The following is a 20119-nucleotide window of genomic DNA, read 5'->3' as shown; positions in this document are numbered from 1 at the left end:
TGAGTGAGAAGGAAGGTGGAAATTTGAAGCGAACTGGGGCAAGTTTAGAGTATTAACTGAAGGAAAATTAAAAGAAGGAAAGCAGGACAATTGATGAACTTAATACAGAAATAAGCAGATGCTGAAGTGGTCTGACTACTGTCTTCCTCTGGCCTGTAGCCCTGGCCGGCCCTTCAGGGCGGTAGCTCGGGCCACTGTAGAGAACTTCAGTCAGCTTGGAGTTGCTTTTATGGAAGATCGCCTTCAGCTCGATGATGGACTTCTGCCCTCAAAGATAATCCGTATGTTCCTTAAATTACATTTCATATTTGCCCTTTTTATATTCAGTTGTATTTTCATATCACCCCCTCACTTATGTGTTCATTCATCTGGTGCCATTTTGTTAGTGTTTGTTAGAAAAAGAATCAGCTGTAACAAACTTGAATTCTTATCTTAATCCTTGTGTCAGTAACACCTTTTCATGAGGTCACCGGTGATGACAAACACAGACAGAACTATCCCCTCAGCGTCTCAGCCTCTTTTAGTCACTGTTTGGGTTTTATGGCAACGCATGTTTTTATTTGAAGTCAGATTGTGCTGACGTTGTTTCTCTGTTTTGTCACTATAGCTGTTGTTTTGCAAGAAGCCACCCTCAGTGAGCTGTTGGAGAAGCAGCGTCCACAGAGCCCAAAGACTGTGACAGCCCTGTGGCTGTGCTCCACCCAGGCTGAGGGGGGTGTCGCTAAGCCCTCACCTTTTAGCCTGTTAGCTGACCACCAGCACCCACAATGCCGTAAAGGCAGCCCTCCCACCTTTAGATCAAGTGCGGGGTTTGTTTAAGAAGATGTCCGGCTGAAGGAAAGAATGTGGGTATCCTATAATGAAAGAAGGAGGAAATGGTAACGATAGATGAGAGGGATAAGGCAGAATTATAAGCAAAGACTTTTGTGAAGGTACATCGTATTGCAATTGTAATGAAGAAAGCAGACAGAGAGAGGGAACAATAGACAGACATATGGAAGCACTGCAGGATGAGGAGGAGGAGGAGGGGATGCATTAAATGTACTGGTTACAATTACTAAACAATGCATTAAGCAGGTGTGGGAATGATCAAATAAGTTATTGTATGCTAGACAACTTCAGTGTTGGGAGTAAAATAGTATTATTAGAGCTATATAATAAGACATGGGAAGTGGAGCGTTTACCAAACCAGTGGAAGGAATCAGTTATTGTCCCCATACGTAAGCCAGGTAAGGATCCACAGTTAGCGGAAAGTTATAGACTGATAGCTCTGACTTCACATGTAAAATTTATGGAAAAAATTATAAACAAAAGATTAGAATATCATGTAGAGATAAATGAATTATTAAAGAATTATCAAAGTGGATTTAGAAAAGGAGAAAGCACAACCGATCCAGCTCTTTGTCTAGAAAATGAAATTAGAAAAGCTCAAACTAATAGAGTTTAGTAGCTGCATTTGATGTTGAGAAGGCATATGACATGATGTGGAAGCAAGGGTTAATGATCAAATTATACCAAATGGGGATAAAAGGGAGAATGTACAGATGGATTAAAAAACTTTTCAGCAGATAAATTGATATCAGTAAAAAAAAAATGCAAATGCAAAAAAAGGACTTAATATTGTTAGATGTTTGCGGGGCAGAGAGTGGGGCAGGTTTTCTTTGAAAACAGTGTAATGGGTTAATCACCGCAGTTTTGTGTCAAAAACACAGTTGAAGTTGGATATAATTCAGTATCCTTGAGCTTCTGCTGTGGTGCTGAGATTGTGGAATTGGAAACTGATCATATCAAGCTTGAACTAAAACTGTTGTTACAATTGAATTCATGACATATGGAGTGTAGAGCTATATTCACATCTTTGTTAAAAACAGCAGAAGAATATAATTTATCAGTCACTCCGGTCCACACTCCATTCCAGTTGGTGGCGGTGATGCACCGATTCGATGTTTGCAAACCGCCATAAAACAACATGGGAAGAAGAAGAAAGAAAAGAAGCAGAAGAAGAAGAGGAAGGCGGAAGTGGTAGCGGTTAGCTTGACAGCTGAGTTCGACCGCAGTACTGTGTCCGCTACTGATAACTTTTCCACGGCGAGGAGACCAGCCACGATGGCCACCTTCCCGGCTGCAGGTTAAGATGCTCATAACGTTGTGCTACGTCTACATGTGGGTGCGCTTTCACAAGTGCTACTCGGTCCTGATCCGCAACAGTCTGTCTAGACTGAACAGCGGCAGCTTCAGCTTCAGCTTCAGCGTCTGCTCCAGCTCGGCCGCAGCACCAGCCACAGCACCGCCGACTGGATGCCGCACAGCCGCCCGCCGGTGTCCCAGCCTGCCTCAACCCGAGGACATCGTCTTCCTCCAGCTGGGGAACAAGGCCGTCTATGTCACGGAGCCTCAGGTTGGACACTGGAGCTAGCTGTTGGTGAAATGGCATGATCTCTCATGGAGAGTCTGTGGTGGCGGGTACAGGCGTGTTAACATTTAGCAGCCATGGCACGTTTTAAACTCGTTCAGCGGTGACACAGCTGTGTCTATATGGCCCGTGTACGTTCAGGCAATTCGTTTTTTCGTTTCAAACCAGAAATGAAAAAACGAAAAAAACTATGGTATTTCTGTGTTCTTGTTTTGAAAAACAGAGCCGTTTTTCCGTTTTTGTTGTCAGAATGAAAAAACGAAAACAAGAACATCAAAGTAGAAGAAACAGTCCAATTTTGGTGTTTTTTTTTCATTTTTCCTTGTTAAATTGAGGAATGAATAAACGCAGTCAGGTGACACGGAAGTAAAGACAAATATGTCAAAATAAAAGCCAGATGATAGAATTGCCATTGGCATTCTATAAAGTGTAAAATTATACAAGCACAGCTAGACAGACAGTTTGTTTATTTTGTCTATTTTACAGAACCCATTAAATTTTGCGGTTAGATCTGAAATATCTTTAATATGATTTTTTTTACTTTGAAGTCTGATGTATGTTGACACACTGTCTAGAATAGAAACTATCAATGTGTAAAAATAACTTGTATGTAGTTACGGTTATTTTACACTCAATAAATAGGCTAAAAGTTCCCTACTGCAAATATGATTGTGATCAATACAATATCAATATCAATTTGGCAGATTGATTTGTCCTCTGTAGGAGTAATATATGGCTGCAGACTGATGAATTTCTGAGTCAAAGTTGCAGTGTCTGCTACAGCCAACAACAACAACAGCTATAGAAAGCTTTGCTTAGCTCCATCATAGGAGAATATGAACTTATTTGGTGAAAGGGTGAACAATTATAAACACGTGGGAACCTCTGCTGGTCACTGTAGTCAACGCTATTTTGGAAGAACCATAGACTGTAGACATCACTGTGCATTTCCAAATGTTTGTAAATTAGGTTATTAATTGACGCTGCCATTTGCTCTCCTCCACTCTGTTTAATCACAGTCGAGCACATTCACACAACAAGCAGTTTAAATGATGATCAGGTGGTCCCAATGTGTGCATGCACACGCATTGGTTATATGCAGGGGGTGCTGACATGAAACTGGCAGGGCAAATTAAATGTAACATTAATTTAACACTACAAATTAAGAACATTGATCACATACATTAATGGGAAAACGAGCCAAATTAGTCTTTAACTGGCAAAAGCATGATCGCACTTGGTCGATCACCAACATCATCGTCCATCGGCAAAGCCCTATGGGTGCAGATCTTTAATTTCAAAAGTTCAGTCACAGCTAAGTGTTGACAGCTATCCCTCTGACTGTAGCTGGCGTTCATGTTCTGCTCTGCTTGGTGTGGCGGTGTATGTATCAGCTCTCCACCAGATCTGAGCAGGAAACACCATCACCAACTGCAGTCCAAGATGGTGGAGGTATAGTGTGTCCACGGGACAAGAGGGCCGCAGAACCTCATTAATGTATCGCACCTTATAAATAAATAACAGCGCTTTCAAAACGAATAGTCCCTGTGAGCTAAGCAACAAAGTGTGACTGGTTGTAACACAATATGTACACACTTGAAAAGTTCCAGAAGGTTCCAGAAAGAAGCGTCAATGTGGTGAAAAGATACAGATCACAAATCAGGACTTTCACAATAAAACCAGAGCGGAAATAGGATCGTGATTCTGATCGTGATTGCGACTTTACCCCAAAAGATTGTCATATGATCAGTACGCCCACCCCTACATACACTTTTGATAAAACATTTTTCATGTCTTAATGCAAAGACCTAAGCAAAAATAGATCTTTATCTATTTGTGCTTGCATAATTTTACATTTTATAGAATGGCTGTTCTCTTGGCTTTTATTTTGAAATATTTACCTTTACTTCCATGTCACCTGACCTAACCTTTTTCCATTGCTCAATTAAATAACAAAAAATTAAATAAGGGAATTTGCAAACACCAAAGCAAAAGAAACCACCAATTTTGAAGTTCTTGTTTTTCATTTTTTAATTCTGACAAAAAAAACAGAAAAACAGCTCTGTTTTTCCAGTTTTCCATTTTTGGTTTACAACAAGAAAACGGAAATACCATAGTTTTTTTTTTTTGTTTGTTTTTCTTGTTCTCTGAGAACCTGCCAGGTCCTGGTCTGGATTGGGGCTGATCCACAACCTCTGTAGTCTGGTTACTGGTTTCTACTGGTAGTTTTGCAAGTTCAATACTAATCCTGCTACACACTAACACATCTTCACTCTCGCTGTCTGATGTCACCTTAAAGTAGCAGTCCATTTGTATCCATACGTTTGTGGCAGAAAAGGAAATAAGGTTTCCACACCAGGGGGCATTTAAAGAAGTGACACATCTTTTGCATGCAGTCCCAATGTACCCCCTAAGGCCTAAATCCTGAACCCTCACAGACTTAATTGATATCACCTGGCTTCAGGGGCTCAAAATGGTACCTAGAGGAGTGGGCCAGCACTTTGTGACTTATCATGATGACACCAAAATGTGTTGCATACAATTGTGCTTTGGGATTTTTGATTTTCTCCCTTCACTCTCTGTTTCAATCCAACATTAATCATGCTGCTGTTTGTATTTAGGCTTCAGACATCATAAAGTAGAGTCATTAGTGAAGATTATCCTGCTGAACAAAACCTGTCGGGATCAGAAACTGTTGCTGATTTTCTCTAATCATCCAGAAGACAATGGTGAAATCCTGTTGGCTGTTTGTGGAGGGAACCAGGTGATGATGACTTCACGGTTGGTCTACATAAATACATCCTGCGTCTCAGATCTGGGGTCCCCAAACTTGAGGTCTGCAGTGGGACCTTGTTGGGATGAGCGCCGCTAAAATGTGTCGGTGATGCTCAAAGGTACCACAGCTGATGACAGTAGGAGGAGAAGGCGTAGCTGTCCTTGTGAATGGCTCTTTGTCTATATTAAGTCAAAAACACATCCTTGTACTGCTGGTGTTTACATGCCATCAGCAGCAGAGAAATGCCACCATAATGACAGTAAAACACAGTAGAGACCCACACTGAAACAAGTGTGCATAAAGTAGCTAAATGACATCAATTAATTAATTTTATTTTTAATATTTTATTTATTTATTTATTTTTTTCATTTGGTTTCATGTGGAGGGTGTGCGCCACCTGCCCCCCCTCCAAGATACTGTTAAGGAACACTGAAGTGGTTCTGGAGGATGAGCAGCTCCCCTGTGAATGTGTGTTTTCATTGTTGGTCTTATTTGGCTAATGCTGCATCAGCCTGAACCAGTCCTCAAAACTCTCCCTTAAACTACATGGTAGGTTACCATCATCACGAATCACAACATGAGAAATGAGGGTATATAAATAAGTGTTATAAAGAGTCCGATGTGTAACCGTGTCACATGGATCAGTGAGTGATCATCGTTAACAAAGACATCCTGGGTTAACAAACTAATGTCCAACTGGGACTTTGATCTCGGCAGGATGGGAGGAGATGAGAGAAACGCTGGTTAGCTGAGGTGAAGGGATCTCAGTGTTAGCATCATAGAGTAAGTTGCCATAGTAACTGAGGTAAAGAGATCTCAGTTTCCAAAACGGAAACCCAGTTGTGTTGTTGTTGAGAGACTCTTTGCTCAGAGTTTATTTAAATGTCAGTATTTCTATAAATGCAGATCTTCTCTAGACATTTCCAGCGTTAGATTTTACATCCAAATTTTTAATCAGGCTCACAAAATAAGATATAACAAAAGGATGACGTTGTTCATTAAACACTTAAAGCAAGACTAGAATTTGAATCACTGAATTTATAAGCAATAAAGAAATGTGCCCTTACTCATGTGGATCCTCAGGGTTTCTACAGATAAAGCCAAATATACCAGGCTCATTCATTATTCATTATTCAGTTTTGCTCATCACAATTGACAAAACTGAATAAAAAGGAAAACAAATCAGTGGGTTGGTACAGTGAAAAAACCAGAACCAGAAAGAACCAGACTTGGATACCTAGTTCTGAAACACAAAAACATAAAGAGACTCATACTTCAGTCAGGGGTGTCGCTCTCTGGACTTTTCAGCTGTGAGACTTGACTTGGGGGCAAAATGTTGATCAGAGTGTGTGACCAAGAGCAACAAACACTGAACGTGCTGCTGTGTGTAGTTAATCAATGCCACACTGTGTAACTAACTGATGTCATAATGTGAACAATATTTTGATCAAATAAGACATGATGTCATCGTTTAGATGTGAAACAGTGACTTTATCAGAATGTCTCATTGTGTCACTGTCTAACCACACAGCCACACAGGTTCTACTGAAGCATCTGAACAATACTGTCACTAACTACTAATCAGTGTGACCTGAGTATTTTTGTCTGTGTTGTCTGTACTGTCCCCAGGCCTGTGACGACATCAGCAAATGGACTGTGCTGTTGGGGTCCTCTCTGGTGCGTGGTCCACACATAGAGAATATTTCATTCATCATAGAGGCTACAGGACACAGAGTGGGCGACCATTCTCGCCACACATCAAATAAGAAAGTAGGCACCGCACTTTGCTTAACAAGTAATATTAGCTGTGTTCCGGTTCAGGGGCCACAGGTGTGGTCCTTGCGGATCTCATAGCCATCGTAGATCGAGAAGGCCAAACTGAAATCAGATGGTCTGGTCCACAGTGGATTTCTGATTTGTTGCCTAGCAACCTTGACAACATATAACTTTTCTTCACTAAAGCTTGAAGTTTTAAGGCCAGTGGTTTTAACAGTTTCACCGTTACTGTTGAACTGAGCTGAAACACAATACTTAGGTTTCAAAGTGTAACCTTCAGGCTCTCTGTCTGTGTTGTTTATTGCCATATCATTTTCATTTGAGAAGGATTCACTTGTTGGAGCCTCTGTTTCCCGGTGAAACAAGGCTGCATTTCTCAGCTGTATTTGAAGGAACCTTCTAAATAGGGCAGTCTAGTTGCACCGCCCTGAAGGGTGTGGCCCCTGAACTGGGACACAGCTACTGTCAGAACTATTGTTCAAATTTAGCAAAACTGGCTTTTAGTAGACATGTTTTTAACCTAATTTCCCAAACACTCAACTTCATTATTCCCTAATCTCACAAATCTGTACTTCATGTATCTATGTACTATCTCTATATGTATTAACTGTTTGGTATACTCATACTGGCAACTCGTACTGTGCTGTTGGAGTGCTGCTAACTGCTAATTGCTAACCTAGTCACTTACATTTATATCTGGAGTGCAGTGCCACCTATAGGTTGAGCAGAACTGTTGGATCATGCAGTGTCACCCATATTAGGTTACAATTGCATGATGCATTCAAAATGATGACAGTGCATTGTAACAAACAGTGGTGTTACTACACTGCCTGGCCAAAAAAAAAGTCGCCACCAAAAAAAAAGGTCAGACACTCTAATATTTCGTTGGACCGCCTTTAGCTTTGATTACGGCACGCATTCGCTGTGGCATTGTTTCGATAAGCTTCTGCAATGTCACAAGATTTATTTCCATCCAGTGTTGCATTAATTTCTCACCAAGATCTTGTATTGATGATGGTAGAGTCTGACCGCTGCGCAAAGCCTTCTCCAGCACATCCCAAAGATTCTCAATGGGGTTAAGGTCTGGACTCTGTGGTGGCCAATCCATGTGTGAAAATGATGTCTCATGCTCCCTGAACCACTCTTTCACAATTTGAGCCTGATGAATGAATGAATCCTGGCATTGTCATCTTGGAATATGCCCATGCCATCAGTGAAGAAAAAAATCCATTGATGGAATAACCTGGTCATTCAGTATATTCAGGTAGTCAGCTGACCTCATTCTTTGACCACATACTGTTGCTGAACCTAGACCTGACCAACTGCAGCAACCCCAGATCATAGCACTGCCCCCACAGGCTTGTACAGTAGGCACTAGGCATGATGGGTGCATCACTTCATCTGCCTCTCTTCTTACCCTGATGCGCCCATCACTCTGGAACAGGGTAAATCTGGACTCATCAGACCACATGACCTTCCATTGCTCCAGAGTCCAATCTTTATGCTCCCTAGCAAGTTGAAGCCTTTTTTTCCGGTTAGCCTCACTGATTAGTGGTTTTCTTAAGGCTACACAGCTGTTCAGTCCCAATCCCTTGAGTTCCCTTTGCATTGTGCATGTGGAAATGCTCTTACCTTCACTATTAAACATAGCCCTGAGTTCTACTGTTGTTTTTCTTCGATTTGATTTCACCAAACGTTTAAGTGATCGCCAATCATGATTAATCTGGATTTTTTTCTGGCCACATTTCTTCCTCGAAGACGATGGGTCCCCACTATCTTTCCAGTTTTTAATAATGTGTTGGACAGTTCTTAACCCAATTTTAGTAGTTTCTGCAGTCTCCTTAGATGTTTTCTCTGCTTGATGCATGCCAATGATTTGACCCTTCTCAAACAGACGAACATCTTTTCCACGACCACGGGATGTGTCTTTCGACATGGTTGTTTAAGAAATGAGAAGCAACTCATTGCACCAGTCGGGGTTAAATAACTTGTTGCCAGCTGAAAGATAATTGCCCATGCAGTAATTATCCAATAGGAGGCTCGTACCTATTTGCTTAGTTAAATCCAGGTGGCGACTTTTTTTTTGGCCAGGCAGTGTATGTTTGCATGTCTTGAACGTGCCCAGGGAGAACCCATGCATCTGGAACTGGACTGTGCATCATGGCTCATGAGTTATTAGCCAAATCACAGAGTAGCTGTTGAATGACCACATGGTGGTGCCACTGGTGCCCTGCTTAAATGTGTTGGGCAGATCCCTGCCTGAGGTGACCGTGTGGAAAGTTCATGAGTTATAGCCAAAGCACAGTGATGGTGCCATCAGTAAACTGGTACTGTACTACACGTGGTAGTTTAGGGCAGTAGTTTTGATTTACATGTTTATTGTAGCACACATGGTAAAGATACATGTCACTGTCACAGGTTAGCCAGTATGGTTTCTGTTAGAGTGAATCAGTGTGATGGTGTATGTGTATTTGGCCACACCCACAAAATTAAGGTGACCAATGACAGACAGGTGGTAGGTTATATCTAGAATTGCTCAACACATGAGAAATGTTGGTGTAGAAAGACGAACTCTGAGGCAGCATGGTCTCAGTCCTGATGTTCTCATGCTGGATCAACACAGGCCCACAGCTGGAGACGCATGTGGACTGAGGTCTGAGAGCTCAGAGAACAAAGAGTGGAAAATGAAAGAAAATGTATTTTATACATATATTTAAACCCCTTGATGCACCACGTCACTGATTACCATTCATAATGTAATACAGAACAACCTGGTACGATGTAAAGTGTTGTGTTCCTTAACCTATTAACCCACAACAGTCCACATTAGCACATACTGTGTACTTCATTGTATCAGCACTAGGGTTGGGCGATTGGACTAATATATTGGCGACTGGCTGAGTCCATCATGGTTGGTTTTTTTGTGGGGATTTTTGGGGTGATTTTTGTCATTTTATCTGCTAATGTAAGGGTCTGCCTCTGTCAGAATTCAACACGGTCAGTAATTAACCTGTAATGTGAAATTCAACGTGTGCACTAACCAAACCGACAGTTGGAGTCCAGCCGTATTATGCACATTCTTGTAGCACTGATTTCTGTCTTTCACAAAATACATCAGGGACTAAATGACATTGAAATTGTCTTTATAGTTTGCTGTCCGATCAATAGGTGAAGAAAAGCAGCGTCAATTTATAAATCACATCCGAGAACTACGCAAAAAACTGTATGTGTTGTTGTGCACCCTGATCATCTAACAGCATGTTATCCTCACCTGTTTGTTCATCTGGAGACTGAAGTGGAGGCCAGCTGCTCCACCTGTCTCTACAGCTCACAGCAGCGGCTCAGCAGGATGGTGGATTCAGAAATGCTCATGCAGATTGGCAGTGTTTTGCCAGTTCTATACGTTTGCAAAGATGGCAGAATGCTTTGTTTAGGTACCCTGGCTGCCGGTTGTGTCAGGTTTAACTGACGCAACCAGTGTTTTACTCCAGCTGCTGAGGCTTGGTCCTGTTAGCACACACACTGTACTGATCACTGTGGGCTGCACTAACACCTGGTGTGTGTTGTGTGCAGGTGCTGAAGTGGTCTGACTACTGTCTTCCTCTGGCCTGTAGCCCTGGCCGGCCCTTCAGGGCGGTAGCTCGGGCCACTGTAGAGAACTTCAGTCAGCTTGGAGTTGCTTTTATGGAAGATCGCCTTCAGCTCGATGATGGACTTCTGCCCTCAAAGATAATCCGTATGTTCCTTAAATTACATTTCATATTTGCCCTTTTTATATTCAGTTGTATTTTCATATCACCCCCTCACTTATGTGTTCATTCATCTGGTGCCATTTTGTTAGTGTTTGTTAGAAAAAGAATCAGCTGTAACAAACTTGAATTCTTATCTTAATCCTTGTGTCAGTAACACCTTTTCATGAGGTCACCGGTGATGACAAACACAGACAGAACTATCCCCTCAGCGTCTCAGCCTCTTTTAGTCACTGTTTGGGTTTTATGGTGACAGATTCTCTCAACACAGACGAAAGAGAATGACAGGATGTCTAAAACTGTTGCCCCCCTAGATTGCATAGATCAGTTCTTGTTCTCCCAGTCGGTTAAAAGTTAATTTTCAGGCCTTGTTATCACAACGCATGTTTTTATTTGAAGTCAGATTGTGCTGACGTTGTTTCTCTGTTTTGTCACTATAGCTGTTGTTTTGCAAGAAGCCACCCTCAGTGAGCTGTTGGAGAAGCAGCGTCCACAGAGCCCAAAGACTGTGACAGCCCTGTGGCTGTGCTCCACCCAGGCTGAGGGGGGTGTCGCTAAGCCCTCACCTTTTAGCCTGTTAGCTGACCACCAGCACCCACAATGCCGTAAAGGCAGCCTTCTCCTGACCCCAGAGGCAAAGAGGAGGGCAGAGAAACGACGAGGGTCAGAGCCATTCCACAGCACCCAGGATCTGGGACCTGTTGGTGACTCAGAGGACCACTCCTTGGGGAACCGTCACCACATGGAGGGCCATGGACACCACCTCCATCTGTCCAGCTGCCATGAATGCTTGGAGATGGAGAACAGCACCATCCTGTCTGTCAAATATGCCTCAGCTGAGAACATCCCAGACCTTCCTGATGATAATTTGGAGCTGGACAGTGGACCTGAGACTCTGGATGAACATGACGCTGAGGGTTTTTTTGATCAGAGCAATAGATTTGACTGCAGGGGCAAACCACCAAATGTTCTGGTGTACACGGATGGTTGCCTGGAGCGTTTTCACGTAGTTCGTCAGCTCCTATCAGAGTGTATAGACATGGAAAACAACATAATATATCCCCTCCAACCACAGCAGGCTCTGAGTGACCCATGGCTGGACAACACCAGGCTCCTGGTGCTGGCAGAGGAGGAAACCCTGACCCCCCAGCTTCAGGCCCGCTTTCTCACCTACTTAAGCCAGGGTGGCAAGGTCCTGGGGCTAGCCTCCACCCTGTGCCCTGCGGGCCTTTGTGTGGAAGCCAGGGAGATGCGAAGAGGACAGGTCAGCAGGCTGAGCTTCACTAAGGAGGACAGTACTGAGCTGGAACTGAGTGTGTTGGCTAGTGGGAAGGTCTACACCAGGGACACTCGGGCAGGAGGGGAGGTGGAGCTCTGGGGGGAGCTGAAAGGGGATGTCCCTCATCAGAGGGATATGGTTATCGTCAGGGTGACCCACGGGGGGGACGGTGGGGAGGCTGTCCTCTGTCAGGTAAAGATTCAAAAATGTGTTTGTCTCATTCTCATGCAGAGCAGTCAACACCTGTGGAATCAATGCAATCCAGTACAGCTCAGCTATAAAATAATCAACATGCAGTGCTCATTGACACCGTGCTGTCAGAGGTATTGTTAATGGGCTGTAGTTTGCAGTGGTGTTGAATTGGTCTACAGTATATTGTAATGTATAACATGGTGCTGTACAACACCACCACTCACTACAGACGAGGGGTCCACCAATTATCGGCCTGGCCGATTACTGGGAGCCGATATTAGGCATTCTGCCGATTATCGGTATCAGTGTTTTATTTTAACGATCACCGATATTATGAAGTAATTACAAAGCGCGCTCCGCGGCTCCGCTGCCGTCTCTCCCTGTGTGCCGTTTGCTCTCAAGTCGCTGCTTCATTTAATGTTCCGCCCACGACAATCTCCGATTTGCTAGATGTCACACGAGTAATAGCCAATCAATGCTGAAGCCTTGCTGTCACTCACATGACACTCCCGCACGAGCACAGCGTGAAGCCTCGAGGAGGAGGAGAGAGGAGAGTTCCCGCTGAGCGTGGGCTGTGGCTGAGGGCGGAGGGCAAAGCAGCTGATGTTTGCCAAGTGGAAACATTACAGTCCTGCACACCGAAGCTGCGACACACCACCTAGCTCCTGTGAGCTACTTCTGTAATGAAAAGCCCGGTTTCCTGGTTACACCGCTGAAAATGTCCGAATAACAAACCGTGTTGCGGTGATAACGTGAGCCTGCAGTGTTACCTGTACTGACTACGTGTTAATGTTATGTAGCAGCACCAGCTAATGTTGCCACAGGGACTTTTGAGCTTCCACGCTGCAGAGGGCAGTTCCAGAATTGGAGGACAGTTTACGCAGCAACATGTATTCATTCTCTATTATGTAATTAAGCAAAAGGTATAACTAGTATTAATTATCTATTGATTTGATTCGTCCAGCTCAGGTATATCATTTTTTTGTATTTATTGATAAATATTAAATGCATTTAAACAAAGTTTTTTGTTGGAGTTTGTAAAATTCCAAATTTTGACAGATTTTCATTTTTACTGTAAATGTTTTTCGGTTCCAAATATCTGTTATTGTCCTCATAATCCTTATCGACAACGGCCCTAGAAAACCAATATCGGTCGATTTACAGACCCCAGTATGAAACATGGAGGTAACTTCATACCTCAGAGGTTCAAATTAATCTGGCTGCTGTAATCTCTATGAAGGTAAAACGTGCCAGTGAACAGTAGTCTGTTTACAAACCTTGACCACACGTCTCAGTGTGTAGGTTGCCACTTGTCCAAGCAGCTGGGGGTCTCAACCCAAGGTTTTGGATACACACACACACACACACATACACATACACATACACAGTGCATCTGGAAAGTATTCACAGCGCTTCACTTTTTCCACATTTTGTTATGTTACAGCCTCATTCCAAAATGGATTAAATTCATTTTTTTTCCACAAAAAGTTTATTAAAAATAAAAAACAAAAATATAACATGTACATAAATATTCACAGCCCTTGCTCAATACTTTGTTGAAGCACCTTTGGCAGCAATTACAGCCTCAAGTCTTTTTGAGTATGATGCTACAAGCTTGGCACACCTGTTTCTGGGCAGTTTCTCCCATTCTTCTTTGCAGAACCTCTCAAGATCCATCAGGTTGGATGGGGAGCGTCGGTGCACAGCCATTTTCAGATCTCTCCAGAGATGTTCAATCAGGTTCAAGTCTGGGCTCTGGCTGGGCCACTCAAGGACATTCACAGAGTTGTCCCGAAGCCACTCCTTTGTTATCATGGCTATGTGCTTAGGGTCGTTGTCCTGTTGGAAGATGAACCTTCTCCCCAGTCCGAGGTCCAGAGCGCTCTGGAGCTGGTTATCATCAAGGATGTCTCTGTACATCTCTGCATTCATCTTTCCCTCGTCCCTGACTAGTCTCCCAGTTCCTGCTGCTGAAAAACATCCCCACAGCATGATGCTGCCACCACCATGCTCCACTGTAGGGATGGTATTGGCCAGGTGATGAGCGGTGCCTGGTTTCCTCCAGACATGACGCTTGGCATTCAGGCCAAATAGTTCAGTCTTTGTTTCATCAGACCAGAGAATTTAGTTTCTCATGGTCTGAGAGTCCTTCAGCTGCCTTTTGGCAAACTCCAGGCAGGCTGTCATGTGCCTTTTACTGAGGAGTGGCTTCCGTCTGGCCACTCTACCATACAGGCCTGATTGGTGAAGTGCTGCAGAAATGGTTGTCCTTCTGGAAGGTTCTCCTCTCTCCACAGAGCAACACTGGAGCACTGTCAGAGTGACCATTGGGTTCTTGGTCACCTCCCTGACTAAGGCCCTTCTGCCCCGATCGCTCAGATTGGCCGGGCGGCCAGCTCTAGGAAGAGTCCTGGTGGTTCCAAACTTCTTCCATTTACAGATGATGGAGGCCACTGTGCTCACTGGGACCTTCAATGCTGCAGGAATGTTTCTGTACCCTTCCCCAGATCTGTGCCTCCATACAATCCTGTCTCAGAGGTCTACAGACAGTTCCTTGGACTTCATGGCTTGGTTTGTGCTCTGACATGCACTGTCCACTATGGGACCTTATATAGACAGGTGTGTGCCTTTCCAAATCATGTCCAATCAACTGAATTTACCGCAGGTGGACTCCAATCAAGTTGTAGAAACATCTGAAGGATGATCAGTGGAAACAGGATGCACCTGAGCTCAATTTTGAGTGTCATGGCAAAGGCTGTGAATACTTATGTACATGTAATTTTTTTTTTTGTTTTTTATTTTTAATATATTTGCAAAAATTTAAAGCAAACTTTTTTCACTTTGTCATTATGAATTTAATAATGAATTTAATTCATTTTGGAATAAGGCTGTAACGTAACAAAATATGGAAAAAGTGAAGCAATGTGAATAATTTCTGGATGCATTGTATATTTATATTGTTGATAATAGATTATGGTACAGGGTCCTTCCTCTCTGGTGGACAGGACCTGTTCCTGTGGTACAGACCACCCTGAAGCTCCATCAATGCTGTGTTCCGCCTGTGGTGGTGTGCATCGTATGTTGTCCCCAGCTCTAAATCTGCAGACAAGGACAAACACTGCTCCCTCTGCCTTCAAGATGCAAACTGTCCTTGCTGTCCAGTCCTCCTGTCGACTGAGTGACTAGATCAGAGTGAGGGTAGCCACGGTGACAGAGCGGTTCAGTAAACACTATGTTCCAGTGTATCCACACCTGAACTGGAAAAAGATAGGCCGTCCTCTCCAGGTGAGAGTGATACCACATCCTCTAGGTGTAGTGGAGTCACGTACAGATCCACACCACCAAACTCCCAATCATAGGAGACAACATCGTTCACCAGAGCCCAGGAACAGAAACACAGGCATCGACTCTACCCTCAAACACTCAAAAAAAACAGACACCAGCTACACATACAGTGATGCTACAGTGAAGGAGTAGACAACTGTGATACTGGAGTTTGACAGAGGAACAGTTGACAGGTACGATTTCAGTGAGGTCTGAATGAATGAACAGAAGAAGGTAGATACCACAGTTGATTCAGCCAGGTGGTGTCCAGTGACAGTGAGAAGGTGGGTTGTCGTCCATACGTCCCATTCTCGGGGACAATCAGGCATATCAGTAACGTCCTGAGGGAATTTCTTCAATTGTGGTACAAACATTCACTTGGACTCAAGGATGAACTCATTAAATTTTGGTGGTCAAAGGTCAGAGGTCAAGGTAAGTGTGACCTCACAAAGCACTTTCGAGGAGGTAGTAATTCTAGTTTTCTTTTTTCTTTTTATTTAAATGGATCACATCTAATCTCAAGTAGTGTAATGTACCATGTCAAATATTCTCACCTTTAATCTCAGCACAGTCTTGCTGACTTTCACATTGTGACTCGCTGGGACCCTGAGGAGCCCGGGCAGGCAGCACTGGCTTTGCAGAGACCCTACACGCTGTAGTCTTCCTCATCAGCTGCTTTGGCCTCAAACCACAGCACTGCAGCCCCAGAAAGGCATTTTAACCCAGGCTGAATCTGGTCTGATCCAAAGCTTTCAATTAAATCTCAAAAATAATTGTTGCCACAGTGTATGCTAGTAGATTGGGTTTCCATATCTGGATAAAAGTAAATAGTTAATTGTCACATGAACTGTGCAGTATGTTTGGGGCTGAATGGGTCAACCTTATTAAAGTTGTATTTGGTAGGTAAATGTACATTTCTGTGAGTGTGGTCAGTGGGAGTTGAACATTTTGTTGAAGTTGTGTTGTTTTCTGAGCAGCCACACTGGCAGAGGTCAGTCCCATAACGTAAAGCGTTCCCAGACAGACCGATAAATCAGATGAACCTCAGGTATTAGTTTGGAAAATGTTAAATTAAGATATATGTGAATGTAAGTTTGTTAGACATTCTTCATGTTCTCTGTCTGCAGGTCCACCTGGAAATTGCACCTGAGAACTTGACACCAGAAGGCTTCGATGAACTGAAGGTCAGCAACGCTCTGCGCTATGAAGTCTTGACAGAGATCCTCGTCTCTCTGGGCCTCAGCTGTGCACTACACCATACTCCAGCCCCAAGCCCAGTCCACTTACTGGCCACCTCTCTGGTAAGAGCCAGGCTGCAGGATTAAGGTCACAATGGTCCCAGTGAAACAAGTCTGGTGTTAGTCACAGTCTTGATGATCAGTCATGTATTCGATCTGTTTTCTGTGGCTCTGCTGGATTTGTTGAGTAACACCTTTTCATCAACATCATGTCCAAACCAATGGGGATTGTCCACATAACATGACCTGTTATTCGCTGCAGGACCAAGCACACAGACACATGTAGGAGTGCCAGATAAGACTTGTCTGAGTGTTAAACAAGAGCTGACTGTCTGTTGTTGGCTGGAAGAATGGGAAACTTCACTTAGGCCTGAGGATGAAAATCAAATGCCGAGTGTTATCTTTACATTTTTGCTGACAGTCTGCTGCTTCCTTTTCCATTTCCTCCATTACCATCATCTAACCACTCATCCACTCTTTCATTCACTCACACACACACATACAACGAGAAGCAGATTGTTTTTATTAAAGTTAATTGTGAGAACGACGGCACATAGTACACATGTGGAAACAATTTGCCTTCGTAAATGAATGCAAATATATGTGCATATATGAGCAGCAGGCTTACAGCAGGTCTGTGAACACAAGTCCAATACAAACATGTGAGGGCAGTGGATCAGTCTTTGATCAGCCGTTATAGTGACTGACCGCAGTGAGTGCTCCTCCTGTGAGTACCATGTGGTTTGATTTTTCAGTATATCTCACGGACGTGCCCGTGGAAGGCAGACTAATTAAAAGGCCCCAAGAATATTTTTGGCATGATTGAAAAAGGTCATTTGAAGTGTTTAGGTATAATATTGACTCAGTCGGCAGTTTATTAGGAACACCTAGCTAAAGCTAAGTGTACAACAGTCCTCCTTCATGGAGTTTTTGAATTTAAGACATGTACCCGTGTGAATGACACTTCTTGGAATAATCATTTGCATCTGATATTGTTTTCCAAAGAAAACTTCAACTGCCTAGTTAAAAATGAGTTAAAATTACATCTAGTCCTTCCTCCCTGAAGAATCCAGACTGTACAAATATGCAAATATTTTCAATTCAGGTTTAACTGCTGGACACGAGATGCCTTCTACTTCACTGAAAAGTGCTGTCTCAGTGTACATGCACTGGAGGTTTCTCATTTTCATTTCCAAACCAGATGTGATGTCACAGAACCCTGCCGGTATACATCACGTTTCACTAAGATTTAAAGTTAGCACAGTAACAGACTCTGAACATACATCAACACAGTAAAGCAGTGAGTAAAACTTACTGTGTACTTTCTTGAAATTGTGTTGTTACAGTGAATCATCCTCATAACAACAAGATAAGCCATCACATTTAACTTGACTTATACAGTTCAGGAGGATTACTGGTGTGTACAGGAACACATCTTAAAACGGGCACTGAGGTGCAGTGAGCAGCTACTGTATGAACACTCAACCAGTCTGGGATGGTTCCTATTTTACTTACATTCTCTGTAAAATATTGGTATGGCTGTGTAAAAGAATGACAGCAACATTCTCATGGATCGTGTGGTCTATTTCACTATGCAAGTACACAACAACAACCACCAGGGGGAGTCAGAGTTCCAGGTTGCTGAGAAGGAGGAAGTAAGGTCCTGAGTCATTCCTCAAAGCAGCTCTGGTCACATCCCCAAGTCCTCCACTGGTGCCAGTGCGGTGGGCCTCCCATAAAAACCAAAGTAGTATTAAACTAATATTAGTTGTAGAAACAGTAGTGGTGCAGTTGTTTTTGTCTTCATTGTTGTATATTTGCATTACTGTGTGACCTTTGACCCCGCTGCCCCAGCCACTTTGTACCAACAAGCAGCAGGCTGATGGAAGTGGGGCTTCAGAATTGTTTCCAGATTGTCGTGTAGGTTGAGGAGGAAAGCTGCGAGCTGTGCCCTCAGCACGTCTGCAGAATGGCTTCTCAAATCCGGGTGCACTGTGGTTGGCTTGGCTGCTATAGCTTTTATTCAGTGCTTATATATCAAAGAAATTATTATACATTCCTGGCTTTTTGTTCTGAAACAGGGACTCAGTTATTGGTTCACCAAACTTAACACAAAATTCCAAAAGCACAGTCTAAATAATCATTTATTTTAATTTGTTCTTCAGGCAAAAAGACTTTCTCTGATTGCATCCCCTCAAATGTGAGTTTTGCTCTTGGTGATTTACCGTTACCGATACTGAGCTGTTGGTTGGACAAATCAACCAGACTAAGACATTATGAAGGATATTAATAACTCTTTTTAACACTAGACTAAATGATTAATTGATCAATCAAAAAATAATCCACAGATAAACCGATCCTGAAAACTATTTGTTAGTTGCAACAGACCATTGTTGTTGCTATTGGATTGAATAAATTGTATTTTGCTGAAATTCACCACAAAATGTGCACCATATATCCAGACAAATATAACAACCGCTACATCTACCATCGCCTCTGCCTCACCCACCACCATTACCATCACTACCTCCACCTACACCACCTGCGTCATCACCTCAACTACACCCCATCATCAAAACCACTACGTTCACCACCAACAGCACATTCACTATCACCACCATCAGGACAATCACTGCCATCACTATCAGGACAATCACCGCCATCACCACCATCAGGAGAATCATTACCATCAGGACAATCACCACCATAACCACCATCAGGACCATTACCACCATCAGGACAGTCACCACCATGACCACCATCAGGACAATCACCACCATGACCACCATCAGAACAGTCATCACCATCAGGACAATCACAACCATTAGGACAATCACCACCATCAGGACAATCAGAACCATTAGGACAATCACCACCATGACCACCATCAGGACCATCACCACCATGACCACCATTAGGACAATGACCACCATCAGGACAATCACCACCATTAGGACAATCACAACCATCAGGACAGTCACCACCATGACCACCATCAGGACAATCACCACCATGTCCACCATCAGGACAGTCACCACCATTAGGACAATCACAACCATTAGGACAATCACCACCATGGCCACCATCAGGACCATCACCACCATGACCACCATTAGGACAATGACCACCACCAGGACAGTCACCACCATTAGGACAATCACCACCATCACCGCCATCAGGACAATCACCACCATCAGGACAATCACCACCATGTCCACCATCAGGACAATTACCACCATCAGGACAATCACCACCATTAGGACAATCACCACCATCACCGCCATCAGGACAGTCACCACCATCAGGACAATCACCACCATTAGGACAATCACCACCATGTCCACCATCAGGACAATCACCACCATCAGGACA

The 20119-nt window shown here is 43.4% G+C and overlaps 1 protein-coding gene across 4 annotated transcripts in view; it reads left to right on the top strand.

The window, feature by feature from the left end:
• Positions 1-1971: 1971 nt before the first annotated feature.
• The window catches only part of hlcs (holocarboxylase synthetase (biotin-(proprionyl-CoA-carboxylase (ATP-hydrolysing)) ligase)), a 37337-nt gene continuing 19189 nt past the window's right edge, over positions 1972-20119 (top strand). Inside the window, exons 1-5 of one of the 4 annotated variants that reach the window (XM_071460467.1) lie at positions 1972-2398; positions 6819-6959; positions 10539-10701; positions 11155-12185; positions 16637-16810. In XM_071460467.1, the coding sequence (XP_071316568.1) occupies positions 2135-2398; positions 6819-6959; positions 10539-10701; positions 11155-12185; positions 16637-16810 (1773 nt within the window). In that variant the 5' untranslated portion in view covers positions 1972-2134. Of the gene's footprint in view, positions 2399-5290; positions 5308-6818; positions 6960-10538; positions 10702-11154; positions 12186-16636; positions 16811-20119 lie in introns of those variants that run through there. The other 3 variants (XM_071460466.1, XM_071460470.1, XM_071460469.1) reach the window with 3 other exon arrangements.

This window comes from Trachinotus anak, unplaced genomic scaffold (genome assembly GCF_046630095.1).
Source record: "Trachinotus anak isolate AG129_WGS33_773 ecotype Australia unplaced genomic scaffold, CSIRO_AGI_Tana_v1 ptg000024l, whole genome shotgun sequence".
In the NCBI taxonomy this organism is placed as follows: domain Eukaryota; kingdom Metazoa; phylum Chordata; class Actinopteri; order Carangiformes; family Carangidae; genus Trachinotus; species Trachinotus anak.
This window is presented reverse-complemented; position numbering and strand designations above follow the sequence as displayed.